We start from the raw sequence: 14,835 nt of genomic DNA, 5'->3' as shown, positions 1-14,835 counted from the left end.
AATTGAATCTTTCTAGATTTTACAAATCATTTACAATATCTACAAGACTTATAGAGGCCTTATATGTACTAGAAGAAAATAACAAATAAATAAATATATACAAAATGTATAATTTACAAAAGACTAAAACATCATAATCTACTTCAACTCTATGAGAATGCATTTTAAGCAATTTCTCTATTCTAGATCTAATATATTCTTTTTTATTAGAGAAGTAAGTAAGAAAATGATCACCCGATGTATTAGTTGAGTTTATAGGAATAAAAGCACCTTTCTCTACAATACCAAGCAAAAGAGACATATTTCTTCTAGTGAAAGCAACTAGGACACCTAAAACTAATTAGTTTTCTATTATGAGCTAACCAAACTGAAAAAACATAAGGTAGCTCTATTTTCAAAACTTGAAAATGTACCTGAAAATATAAAGGTTTGAGATGTTGAATACCAACTTTGAAATATATTTACCAATAGACTATGAATTTGGTGAATATCTTGTATGTGTAAAAAATTGGCAAAAGGGGACTGCTTACTGATACATTAGTTGAGTTTATAGGAACGAAAGCACCTTTGTTTGCAATACCAATAAAAAGATACACATCTTTTCTAGTGAAAGTAATTGGGACGCTTGAAAATGATTAGTTTTTTATTATGAGACGATCAAATTAAAAAAACATAAGGTAACTCTACTTTCAAAACATGAAGATATACCTAAGAATATACCGGTTTAAGATGTTAAATCCCAACTTTAAAATATATTCATCAATAGACCTCGAATTTGGTAAATATCTTGTATGTGCAAAAAAAAAAAAAATAGCAAAAGGGGATTGTTTAATTATCACAATATATTGATCATGTAAATGAACAAACCCACGATGCTTTCTTTTTATTGTTGGAGCCAAAAAAAATAATTAAAGTGACCTAAAATATTGGTCCATTAGAGTTTCTTGCCAAAATTAACTAATGACTATAATTTTAAAAAATATAAATTATTAACATGAAAAAAAATAAATGTCCAGATGTACAAACAATGGTTGTAAAATTTTGACATTAAAACACTATATCCCTCGGCTTCTCTATCTTTAGCAATAGTGATGATGTTTTTTCAGAAACAACATCACGTTGATCTAACCTTTATTTTTAAAAATTGGATGATACTGGTTTTAGAACAGCAACACCACTATTGGTTTTTGAAATTCAGAACCACCTTGCTCTGATTACACAAGAATTACTCTTTAGGATGGTGTTGTACTTTAAAATCTAGCATCAAAGTGTTCTTCGGTGTTGGTTTGTTAAATCCAACACCATAGTAATAATGGTTTGTTAAATCCAGCACGAGAGTAATGATGGTTTTCTATATATATATATGTATGTATATTTGCAATCTAATGAATTTTGACTACACCCCTAACCCTAAAAGGCACATGTTGCAGATTATCAAAGAATGCAAGTTAATGTGAAAGACATACCGTAAACATGTCCAACAAATGGGTACTACATTAGAAATGTAATACATACCTTTGGAGATGAACAACATCAAGAGGTTGAAAGACCTAGCACCGTCTGTAGAGAAACGGGTCGCCGTTGACAAACAGGATGCTAAGGCAAGACTAAACCCTAATTTTGAATGGAAGAGTTCTTATCAATAAGTGAGCTTTGATGAAAACCCTAACTCACACCCTGCAAGCTGAGAATCTATAGGTTTTCAGTTTCTACGATTTTCAACGACGAGAGAGAGGAATTGTTTTAACCGAGCAGAGAAAGAAGATATTTGTTTTTGTTTTTTCTTGCACAGAGAGACGATGTGAAGATTACGTGAATACAAAGCAACAAACAAATTTTAAATTAAAAAGTGATTTGAATGCATTAGGGCACTGCGAATGAAGTAAGCGGTTAAGGGAGGGGTAGAATCAGTATAAAGTACACCTTTTGGGAATTGTTGAACTTAAGTACGCTTTTTTGGGCAAAACTAAACTTGACATCCATGCTTTGGGAAAAAACTGAAACTAAATATACTTTGCATCGGATTTGATATCCTGCACACCCACAATGCACGATACTTATGGATGATTTGATATGTGAGATATCCTGCACACCCACAATGCACGACACTTATGGATGATTTGGTATGCGAGATGTCCGGAAGTATTCCGGATGCTCAGAAGACTACTTAGTCACCATGTATGTCACACATCAAGGATGTACAGGGTATCCATTCCCTATATATCCCAATAATTCCTTGAAAATGGCATAGTTCTTGGTAATAATTTATCTGCACCAATTTCGAATCACTTACTTTATTGCATAGAAAAAGATGTAGCCATCAACCCCTCCAAAGTGGCTCCACATATTTTGGAAAAAAAAAAATCACAAAACATAATTTACTCAGTACAACGGCCTTTGAATAAGAAAAGTAGACACCTAATAAAATATTTTCATATAAAATTGACTCCAAAATTTATTACAGTAAAAACTCGTCAAAATTCCAACTACACCCGTGGGACTAGTCACGTGCTTTACAAGTCTACTGGAAGTATCATAAATAAGCACTAAAGGCATACAAATTTACTACCAGTGTATATTTATTGTATTCAAAATAACATATAAATGGTGATTCTACAAGCTCCGAGTTTTTCAAATTGAATCAGTTCAATAATATGTATAGCAGAAAATAACTGGACTGAGAGAGACTCAACCCCAGCCGACGGTGAGCGAGTAAAATTTATCCAAAAGCAATTACAAAAACACAAAAATTGCACAAGAAATTCTTGCGGTAATAATATGGCTCCCACTCTTATTAATATGGCAAGAAGTACTTGGAACAGGTATATATCTCCATAACAAGCTTGAAGAAGCATTTAAATGTGTTCCACATTTCCTGATGTGTATGGGAAAAACTGAAGGGCGATCATTTTGAAAGGCCGAGAAGAACAGCAGCGGACGAGATTTGCACCTTAAGGTCTGCAATATCAACATCATGGCCACCTTCTACAAGACCCCATCTATCTATCTGAAGGAACATTAATCCAAATTCAGAACCTATAAATAGCAAAGAGACCAGAGAAACCATACCATGTCACAGTGACAAAGCAATAAACTAATGATTGTTATGAACCTGTTGATCTTCTTCAAGTCGTATCAACTTGATGGCTTCCTCGATTCCTATCCTCCCGAAGAAATATGCAAGAGGAATAACTATAGAATGTGCATTAGCAGCAAGTGCATCAATTGCAGCCAGTTCAAAGTCATTTGTTCCTTTTAGAGCATCTTTGATAGCTTGAGCAAGACCCTCATCTTGCTTGCCTCCAAACAAACTGGAATAAACTGCTGGTTTAAACCCAAATTTTGATTGCAGCCAATCAAGTATAGGATCTAAATTTTCTTCTTGCTTTTCTGTAAATTATAGATCAATAATTGGAAAATATTAGCAAGAGATTCTAACATCCCAAGACAATTAAATCTCAGTGAAATTTTTAGAACCATTTGGTCAATGAGAATAAATAGAATCAAATGTAGACCCAAACTTTTATAGACCATAAAAGTGAGGATAAACTCTATCCTTCATATTCCCAAATATTGAATATAAAGTTAAAAAAAAAAAGGGAAAAAATTTAGTGTTGTATTGGTGCATTCCAATTTACTTATTTTGTGTCTACCTGAGAGGAAGGGAGACCAAACAAAGGAAACGAGGGAAAGCAATCAATTCCCTTATCTATGGTGGAAAAATAAAAAGAAAAGAGAGGAACAATTTGGCTCTCTTTTTCCTACTTTTAGTACGTTGGTCCTAATTCTTGTTGTTGTGTTACAAGCTGTAAATGTTTCTTTCCTAACATCTTAAGTAGTTGTATTTGTTTTTTTAGTTGTGTCTGGACAGTAATTATTTGATGCATTAAATTTACATGAGGTACTGATTCGTCTTCTGTTTCTATTTTAGGTATCATTGACGTTGGTTGATAGCCAGAAAATCTTACAAAAAGTTGATTCTTACTATCTTTATACATAAGTGACGTAGTAGGTTTTAAAGTGGCGTCATAGTTTTGTAAATTGATGTTCCATTCTAAACCTGCTAAGGTTTCTGAAATGTATTCTCTTGGTTTTAAAAAGTGTATGCCTTTTGTTGTTAAGGCTTCAATCATATCTGTAACAGATATTTTAAAGTGATTATGCATATGGTTCATGGTTTTTCCTAAGAAGATAATATCTAATGGAATATTATCTCCTTGAAATTAACCATACCCTTTTGCTTGGATATGTATTTGAATATGTTTTACAAAATCACGGATAGTCATATTAAAGTTTGGACATAAGTAATGCCTAAATTAGCATTCATATCGACCTCAATAAGGCCTATAATAGCTTTCTCCGTATCTAAGAAACGAGTATCATGTAACACTAATAAAACTTTTCCTCCAAATTTGGCTCGAGTTGGTCCTCTTAATCCAAAGACAATAAGGCCAAGATGTATATAGTTGTGGTTTCTCATATAGAGGCATTTAGCAGCCTTTTCTGTCATAAGACCAACTTTGACTTCACCTCCATCTGAAAAATGAAGAGTTTCTTGTCTATGATGTCTGTATACAGAAGTGGAGAAATTTAAAATTCTTGACTATACAGTTTCTTAGGATTTAAGGCATTTAATTGTTCATTAGAGAAAATTGTAAGATCTTTATCCACATCAATAACTTCTTCTAATCTAAGGGGTCCTAAAGTAGAAGTACTATTTCTTCTGGTTATGGTATCTAAACAGGAGGAGGAAGTATTGGCTTCCATAGATCTAACCAATTTGGAAGGTCCTAAAAATGATTCAGTTTTTGTCAGACTCATTGGATTTGTATGTTAAGAATTTAGAAGTGACTGGTGATGTTTTAGGAAAGATTTTCCTAAGGATAATTGACTAAGATCTTTAGTAAGTTTAGCAAATGCTTCTTTTACTTCAGTAGAACCAATATTATCAGGCCACTGTGTTTCTAAGTGGAGAAGGTTTGACTCAATCAAAGTTAAGCGATAATGAAGAGAAGTAAGAAGAGCTAGAATAGTATTATTTTGTTGTATCTGAATTTGATCTCCTTTTCCAGGAAGATCTATATGACAATAGTCATCTTCTTTGATTGTAGAGAATTGTCTTGTGTATTCTACAGCTTCTTCATAATGTGTATTTTCATATTTTAATTTGTTCATTTATATTTAAATTCTTCTAATAAGTGGTTTATTTTATCTAGTTTTTCGTTTATCTGTGTTTTATTACTAACAATCAACTCTTTTGATTGTAAGAAAAGTTGTTGAGTATCTGTTTCTGCAACAGGTTTTAAGTTTCTTGAAGTTTTTATATAATCAAGATTTCGTAAAACTTCTGATAATAACTTTTGTTGTTGTAAAAAAATTGTGAGTAGATGTTCTACCTTATGTGCTAGGGCTTGATTATGAGTTTCCAAAGAAAGGACAAGACTTAACAGCAGATCAGTTAAAGTGTTTAAGTGTGGTTGCTCAGAATGTAATAAATGATCAAGTTGTTTACTTCTTATGTAACAAGTGTGTTTGGTATGGTCTAGAGTTACTATATTTCTAGGTTGTAAGGCAAGATCTAAATACTCAAGAGGTTTAGAAGAGGTAGAAGTTGTACACATACAGGTTAACCAAGATTAGTGGCTCTGATACCAATGTTTCTACTTTTAAAAAATGAGCATAAAAAATAAGAAAAAAATTCACCCCCCCCCCCCCCCCCCCCCCCCTCCTCTTTTTCTTCCCCTCTTCCCTTCCACAACATTCTTCCTTGCTTTCCCCTCTTCCTCCCCTGAAATGGACATAACATAAATCATATTTTCTTAAAATGATTACCATGCTAACATCCTCAATGGACTGATGCCTTACAAAACACTCAAGCAATGCTTACTAGAAAAACTGAGAAGACAAGGGTAGGAGGTGAGGGAGAGAGGGAGGAGAGGAGAGACAAGTGAGGGAAGGTTCCATTGTGTTGTTTACATGGTGGAAGGGACATAAACAAGGAAAAAAATGATGTATTGAAGAGAAGTGACCACACCATCATCCTCACATTCTCCTATTCCTCCTCCTTTTGTGGAGACTCAGTTTTAAATCATTTACAAACTATTCAGGTTATTTCTTATTTTGTTTGCAATGTAAAAATACCAGAAAATATGCTCTATTTTTAACAAACTTGGGCACTGCATGAACAATATGCTCTCAACAATCTTCAGGAAAAAATGCTATGAATATGCTTCAAGTCATGAAACCTATTTTGTTTGAGTTATAAATCTGATAGTACCAGCATGGCTATGTATGTTTTTCAGACTCATGAGTTTCTTACACGGGTGGATATAAGTGTCCAGCATGAATATTTTTTTTAGATGTTATCAATTGAGCGTTAGTGTCCTAGTGTTGGTATCCAACATAGGTATGGAGGGAGTAGTTGACGAGCCCAAAGTACCGAAGGGTCTCATACAAATTTAAGGAACATGCACTGGCACATACTTCTGATATACACCAAAAGTCTTCCCCGAGTCACTCTGTTTTAGGGACATATATAAAGCAATGATTGAAAGCCCCTATGCAGCTATTTATATTCTCCAGGCCTTCCATCATCACCGCAAGTCCGCAAGTGGATAAACAGGTACATATCGATAACCAGCCAATCTATGCCAAGTGTATAGAGAACAATCAAATTATCAAATTATGTTATCCACCTCACATGTTATCTTGTTGATAATGACATAATTATTGAAGTAACCAAGTGACCATAAGAAGTATTTGGTTACTTTGTGTGTTAAAGCTGATCTCAGTGTCTGCACATGGATGGGACCAAAGTAGTACAAGAATGAGAAGCTAAAGAGTGAAAAATGATGCTCTTCCTAGCTACAGTTGAAGATCTTAAGATAGTTATCTATTCACAAGAAATATGGTTAACCTGGGATGCATTACAACACATGCAAATATGGGTTTAAAGGGATAATGCAAAATCACACCTGGTCAAAACGGTAAGTGATGAAAAAGAACTGCTGCTCAATCAAGCATGTACTGGCAACAGGATGCTCCATGATACATTCTTACTATATTCAATTGATATAAAAAATTATTTCTAAACAACATAAAGTAGAAATTCAAATAAGAAAATGAACAGAAAGAAACTTGAAAAAGTGATGACAATGAATAAAGTTGCAAAGCTAAATGAAAACTTACTAAGAATTCTTATTGTCACATCATTGTCACCTGGAGATCGGCAAAAAACCAAATCCAGATGAAACTTATTCATCAAATTTTCAATAATGGTTGCTCGTGTAAGTGGAACCCTTTCCAGTGCAGTACATGTAAGCTTCATCAAAGGCATTGTAAAAGGTCGTATTCCATCTTTTTCCTAAAATATGGCAAATTTACTGGGAAAGTCTATATAAAAAAATCCAGTATAATATAAATAAAGAATGCAATGCATTAATTGGCGTAACATGATACTTAAGGATGTGCAGTAGATTTCAAATATCAATTAGCTAATAACATCAAGATCTTGAGCTCCATTAAAATTTGGACGGACATAATTATTTGCTCAATAATACCTCCAGCATTCAACACATACTGATACCACATTTTCTAAGAACCAGTTTCACAAGAGAAAGACTCAAACTATAAAGGATAACATAAAATGTAGATGCAAACTTTCCCATTCAATCGCTTGATCTGATATAGCTAAATTAATAAATCGCCATCAAAAGTCTCTCATATATATACTTTAAACTAAATCCACAGGCTAATGAACCAACTTGAACCTTAACACTAGTTCAGAAGTCACTTTTTTTGTTATTATTGAAATAAGCAAAAACAAAAACACCAGCATTCTATAATCTTAATGATGTATACAGCATAGAGCATTAAAGCCAAGCACTTAAAACACTGTTTTTGATCTACCGAGGGAGGGGCGGGAAATTTATTATCAAAATCTCTTATCTTGAACGTGCTTCATCGAAAAAAGAACAAGCAACAAGCCAAATTGAAGAGAAAGGAGAAACTTTGTTCGGATTAAATACAGCAAAGAAGCGGACCTGGTACTCCCACTCGGCCGCAATGGCCTTGGCAAGCGCCAGACTCCGGAGCTTGAGAGGCCTCTTGCTGGGGGTCTTCAGCGTCCTGTAGTCGAGCATAACCGTCCACCCATTCCCGTCCTCGGCCATGCGGGTAGTGACCTCCTTGTAGAAGCGCTTTCCTACAATTGACCCCGTCATGAACGACATGGGCATCGTCACCGACGCCTTGTCCCGGGTGGACGCCGACTCCGGCGACTTTAGAAAAATTTTGTCGTCCTTGTCCTCCGCGGCAGCCGAAGCATCGTCACCCTTGGCGGGGGCGTCGGAGGTGGCAGCAGCCGTGGCGAGGAACCGGTGTGAGGCAGGAGCCGAAGAAGCAGAAGGCTGGATGGCGGTCGGAGGAACGAGAGACCTCAGAAACCGAGCGATTCGCGACGCCATTGCCGCCGGTCGCTGAAGGAGGAAATTCGATCGGAGGCGTTAGGGTTTCGTGCGTGCGCCTGCTCTTGGGAAGTTACCAGAAAGCTGACGTGGAATTAACGTTGACCTTAATATTACATTCAACAACTAATCCACGTCGTCAAGGCTCTTTACCCTTTTATTAAATAAAAACAATAATATAAATCTAGAAATTAAATAGATTTTTTTTATTATTATTTCTTAGAATATTTTGATCATATTGATTCTTTGATCAATAAGTTTTCATAATGAATCAAGGTCCAAACTTGAGACGAAAACTTTCAAACGCTAACAATTCTCATCGTCGTTATTTCCTTTCTATGAGTTGATTTAATGAGATAAGATATATTTTATCCATGACTGATTTATATTTTTGGACGTCCGGATCACTTTCGAACGCTCGAATCACTCCCTATCAATTTTGTTGATTTAATTGTATGGTATATGTACCGTAACAGTATCTTTCTTAACTTATTTGACAGGACAAGAGGCAAGAACATATAAAAGAAGCTCACCAAAGTGACATATTAGATGATTCCTTCATCAGTCTATTTCCATACGTTAGCAATGGAATAAAAATTTAGTCGGAATAGAGAAAGCTTTCGAATACTAAAAGTTTTCTTAGTCATTTTTTTTTTCTACAACTCAATTTATATGCGTATGCATATCGAAACAATATATATGCATATCGCAATAATATCTTTCTTAACTTATATGATGGGACAGAAGCAAGAATGTAAAGGAAGCTCACCGCAAAGTGACACATTAGGCTATTTCAATTTCGAAGTTGCTAGCAATGGAATAGAGCTTGAGATGGAATAGAGAAAACTTTCAAACACTAACAATTTCATCATCATTTTCCCTTTTTGCATTTATATAATATGCCTGTCACAACAATATATTTCTTAACTTATCTGATGAGGCATGGAAGTAAGAATATAAAGAAAACTCGTCACAAAATGATATACAAAAATTACAGGGGCAAGTCAATTTCTAAACTTTTTAAATAAAAGTTGATGATTTCTATCTATATGACAGTGATTGAGTTTTAGTGTATAAGTATGAACTTACCAATTAGAGGTGAATTTTACTTTGAGTAGATAGATTTTAGTGGATTAAATAAAGAATTTATATAGATAGCTATATGTAATATCAAAAGATTTTTGACCATTTTATTTATGGGTAGAATTCGATGGACTCTATCTATAGGTAGGGTTCATAAAATTTCATCAATGAATAATTCTTGATCTAGGAGCGGACCAAATATAGGGGTCCAAAGAATCTCATCCCGTATAAGTGAACATCTTAAAAAGAACTTAGTCCATCCCTATACATTAGACGATTCCTTAATCGATTAATTTCAATATTAGCGATGGGATAAAAGGTGAATGCTTCACCTTAACCCAACTCATAATTTGTTTCCTTCGTGATGCAATCCACCTGTTGATATAACGTAGCAATGTTCACTCAAAGGAATTGCCGACAAAAAGTAGGGTTGCAAGGGTCACATGAACTCAAAGTACAAATATATTTAATTGATGAAAAATGTACGTATATTGTGGTAAAATGGTGAATACGCTCGTTCTCAGCATTCCCGCTAATCCGTCCCAAGGCTAACACGGAGGAGGTAATTCACGGACGACTACTAACCTTTGGAATAATGACTAGTACATAAGAGAAATATATCGATCAGATAGAGATGATAATAAATTTTATTTGGATGAGATTTTATAATTTTTATGTCCATTCTCATTTATTATATGTATTCTCATTCTCATCTTCATTGTCATAGAATTTTAAACTTTCATCTGTCAGCCTTAGATTTTGAAAGTATGGTGAAAAAATCTTTTGTATTCGTATAAAAAATTCTTTGTATTCATATAAAAATTAATTAAATAGATACTATAAAAATAATTTCATTAATATAACACATAAATTAAATTTATGTTTAGGAATTTTAAGATTTAGGGAGATAAAAATAGAAATATGAAAAGACAGTGTTTCTTAACGCTGGTTTAAAACTCTCCATAATATTTCAAAATTTATATTTAGATTTTTTTTAATTATTTTTTAAAAAATTAATTATTTTGTTAGTATATATATATATAGTGATACCCTGCGGGACTTCATTTTCGCGCTTGTGCGCGACTCTAGAAAAGCCACGTCGACGTGACTTATTTCCTTCTTTTCCTTAGTCATTACGTGACTTTATTTGTTTCTTTTATTTGATGTTTCTTTTATTTGACTTTTACTTGGCTTTGCTTTTTCACATAACGTCGCGCACAACTCTCTTCGACAAACCAAAGGGACGAAGCTAGGGCACGCTGTCCTCACCGCGAAGCTGTTCTCTCGGCCGCGAAGCTTCGCGACGCTCTCTGTGCTTAGCAAACTCTCACAGCGACGATCTCTGTGCTCTGCATTCTCGCCCCGACGCTCGCCGCATCCTCTCACAGCGAAGCTTTCCCTCCCTGTGCGGTGTCATCTTCACTCGACGGGGAAGCTTCGCAGCGAAGCTAGGGTAGCGAGGCGACGCTCTCTGTGCTCAGCAAACTCTGGGCCGCGAAGCTTCGCGATGCTCTCTGTGCTCAGCAACTCTCACAGCGACGAAGCGAAGCTAGGGCACGAATCTTCCAGATCGAGCTCTCTTCGCCAAACCAAAGGGACGAAGAGCTAGGGCACGCCGGCCTCGCCGACGCGGAGCTAGGGCACGAAGCTAGGGCGATCTCTGTCGGCAAACCTCCAACGCAAAGCTAGGGCACAAAGCTTCCAGATCGAGCTCGTCACCGCCTCGCGCATACGAGGACACCTCTATGTAAGACTAAATGATCTTTGTGGCCAGTTTGTTATCTCGAAACCTTTATTTGTTTAAAAAATCTTCTAACTTGATGATAGATTGAGAAAGGTAGGTTGTTGTCCCATACATCTTGTCTTGTTTTTTTTCTTGGAGTACCTTTGCCTTTTATTTGTTGCAGCTATAATAACTACTAGTATTTCCAAGAAAATCAACATAGATCTTTGTATATAATTACATTTTTCTAATGGCACTAGTATTTTTGTTGCGTATATTTTAACCATTAATAATTTAGTCACAATATACTGATTTAATTTGATTAGGTAAAACATACAATACAATGACCACATGTTAGAGATCTAATATTTATAGTTTATTTACATGAACAAATTATAACCTCTTTATTAATTTATTTTTATCTTCCAAAAATGAAGTGTTATAAATATGATTCCTTAGTTAAATGAAGTGTTATGAATAAAATTTAGTTAATAATAGCGAAATGTTAAATTGAAAATTTATATTTTGTCTATCGGTTGCATCAATATTATACCAATCAGTTATTTATGAAATTTCTCTACAGTTGACATGTCTCATTTGGATTTCAATATTTTTCCTTTGATAACTTATATTCTTTTGGTTCTAGATTTTACAGGAAACTTGCAAAACTTCAACTATTTATATCCAATTCATGGTAATCATTTCATTTAAGTTCTAATATATTGTCTTTATAAGATTCTAAATGGTGTTTTAAATGTAGGGAAAAACATATGTTGTATTTGTTGGACGTGAACCGGGAATTTATGAAACATGGGCAGAAGCTTCTGATCATGTTATTCGCTTTAAGGGCGCTATACACAAATCTTTCAAAAGTAGAGGAGGCAAAAAAAGCTTTTGAGGCATACGTAGATAAAAAATCTGCACCAACTTCCTTTGCACCAAGTCGAAATGAAATATCATGTGCAACTTCAAGTTCAAGTTCAAGTTCGAATTTAAAGAGAAAACTTTCAAAAACTAAAAAAATTATTAAGTTGAAAGATGCATTGAAAGAGCTAGAACATCAGTTGGATTCTCTTATTATCAGTGATGATAATGATGATGATTAGGCATGTTGTTTCAAGTCGTTATATGAGTTGAATTTCAAACACTAATTTTATTTTCAGTAGTTGTAAGTGTTGTATCGAAATCAAAATGATACTTTAAGCTAAATTGGTTTCATGATGTGGTTTGTTGCTATGGTAGAGTTGCTATGCACCTTGAGAATTAATGATTTACATCAAAATATTGTTAATGCTAATAGTTTTAGCGTACTCTATGTTTACTTGATGGTTATAATCGTCTCTTGCAATTGGAAATGTTATTTGGAAATATTATCTGGATTGCAATTGGAAATGTTATCTGGAAATAGTTTTAGCCATCGTAGCTTTTATTTACTCCAGATTGTGGCCTGCTATCATTCATATTAATGCAACTAACGACATGATTTTCTTTACCATGGTATGTTCTCCTTCTTTACCATGGTTTTCAAAGAACCCGTACAAGAACCAGCCTTAGAGACCACTGGGCATGGAGTTTGAACGAGAGTCAAGGAGCAATTTTATGAAAAAAGGAATTAGTTTAAATGGTCGAGGATTATGTGAACCGAAGAAAGTTATAAGGGAGCCACTTTTTATAGAGGAACGACTGTAGGTTGTTAGCACCGTGCAACAAAATTACACCACGGAGAAGTAGAAATCTCTGCCCTCTGAAACTACAGATGAGATTGACTGGTTGACAGACCTTTAATTTTTCTTTCTTGTTTTCCTTTTCGGTATATATCTCCTGGAATTGTTCTGCGAGAAGTTTTCATCTTAGTTTTTGATAAAGCAGCATCTTTGTTATTGTTTATGTGGATTAGTTGGATAGCTGCCATTCTAACTCATGATAAGTTTAAAAATTAGATGATTTGAACTGCAGAAATCAATCAGATCTTAAATGTCATTTATTTACTAGAGTGAACATATTTTTATATATATCACGTAACATATCCTTGCAACACACATTACATTACATAGAGAAAAACAAACATGGAAATTAAAGAACACGCCCAATTAATTATTATAAAGCTTTATGCTGCTGCATTGCGTCGATTGTATTCTCATCGCATCATCCCATCTTGCTTTGTTGGTGGTCGCGTCATTCCAACCATTCCACCTGCCTGCTGATTTCTTTCCATGTTAAGATGTCATCCTGCATCCATTAATTATATGTATCGATTAACTCAGCAATTAAACTAACTAACTTAATGGGTTGCTCATAATTAATAAATAATAATGTTACCGATGGTCATGTCGAAGCCATGGGCCTCATGCCTAGAGCTCTCGGTATTCCTGGCACAAGGTGCAGGATTCGCACCAGAAATGAACGCAGCAGTCGCAACACGGCGACTCCGGCAAATTGTACTGTGCCCTCATCTTTGAACAGTAAAAGCACGAGTATATCCACTGGCACCCAGTCACTGCCGCAATCAGAGTATACAGTGCCCCGTTGGCTCCACATGCTGCACCAATCGTATTCATTTCATCATTGCTATCACCATTGCCATTCTAACTAGCCTACAGATTGTGGCCTGCTTCAGAACCTCTGGACTTGGATCTACATCATTTGTTTTGAACTTGGACAAAGGCCTCTTATGAGCTGAGGAAGAGAATGAGAGAAAAATGATTATGTGATTCAGCATGTTCTGATTCTAATGATTTTCTAGACATGATGGTGCTAACTCGAATACGGCATCCCCAAATTGGATCAACCTTTCAAATGGACAAATAAGAAAATTAAGAACATAACATAATAAATTTTATAGTTCATCATAGAAATCAAGAAGCATTAAACCTGCTGAATGTCATTCCAAGAATTCACATTTTGCTTTTCTATGTTGTGTAATTGTGTACATTGTTCATCCAAATCTTGTGAAAACAGGCTTGCTTGCTCAGATGACATCTGTATAATAAATTGATTAGCTCATAACCTACTAGAACAAAGCTTTAGATAGGAATAACTAAAATAGAATGATAAAAGATAAGTTGCCACCTTATGCTAAACGCCAATTATAGCAAAATGAAGCAAATGAAAATCAGCACACTTGAAGAAACGGGGAAGACAGAGAAATGGAAATCAACATCCAGCAAAGACATCATAATCAAGCAAATGAAGCATAAAAGAAATTTGAATTACCTTAAGAGGTGGGCTGAGACATTCAAGGTGATAAGTTTGAGGATAACTATCACAATAAAGCAAATTGCCTCCTAGATCGCACACAGCACATTCATAGTAATGCTACAAGAATACAGAGAAAAAGGAAAAGAAGTGTGAAAATGATGAAAGCATTGGACAAGTATATAATGATTCTAATGACTTGGATGGCAGTGAGGCGAGGCAAAAATAATTGAACCGTGTCCACTTGGATGGAAATAATAGGAGAGAAAAATGAATTTACCAACATCTTCAATTGACTTGGATGGCAGTGAGGCGAGGGAAAAATTGGCAGCCTTTGGATCACCTCGAATGATAGTGAAGAAGCATAAC

General features: G+C 34.9%; 1 protein-coding gene across 1 annotated transcript; it reads right to left on the bottom strand.

Annotated features, from left to right (window-relative positions):
* Positions 1-2,552: 2,552 nt before the first annotated feature.
* Positions 2,553-8,537, bottom strand: LOC122052775 (ATP synthase mitochondrial F1 complex assembly factor 2-like). The gene is made up of 4 exons (XM_042614476.1): positions 8,043-8,537; positions 7,189-7,363; positions 3,113-3,390; positions 2,553-3,007 (listed from the first exon to the last, which is right to left on the bottom strand). Exons 1-4 carry the CDS (start codon positions 8,463-8,465, stop codon positions 2,906-2,908), a joined length of 978 nt encoding a protein of 325 aa, XP_042470410.1. The 5' UTR covers positions 8,466-8,537; the 3' UTR covers positions 2,553-2,905.
* Positions 8,538-14,835: the final 6,298 nt, after the last annotated feature.

Source organism: Zingiber officinale, chromosome 3A (assembly GCF_018446385.1).
Source record: "Zingiber officinale cultivar Zhangliang chromosome 3A, Zo_v1.1, whole genome shotgun sequence".
NCBI lineage: Eukaryota > Viridiplantae > Streptophyta > Magnoliopsida > Zingiberales > Zingiberaceae > Zingiber > Zingiber officinale.
The sequence above is the reverse complement of the archived record's forward strand: the minus strand, read 5'-3'. Positions and strand labels throughout refer to the sequence as shown.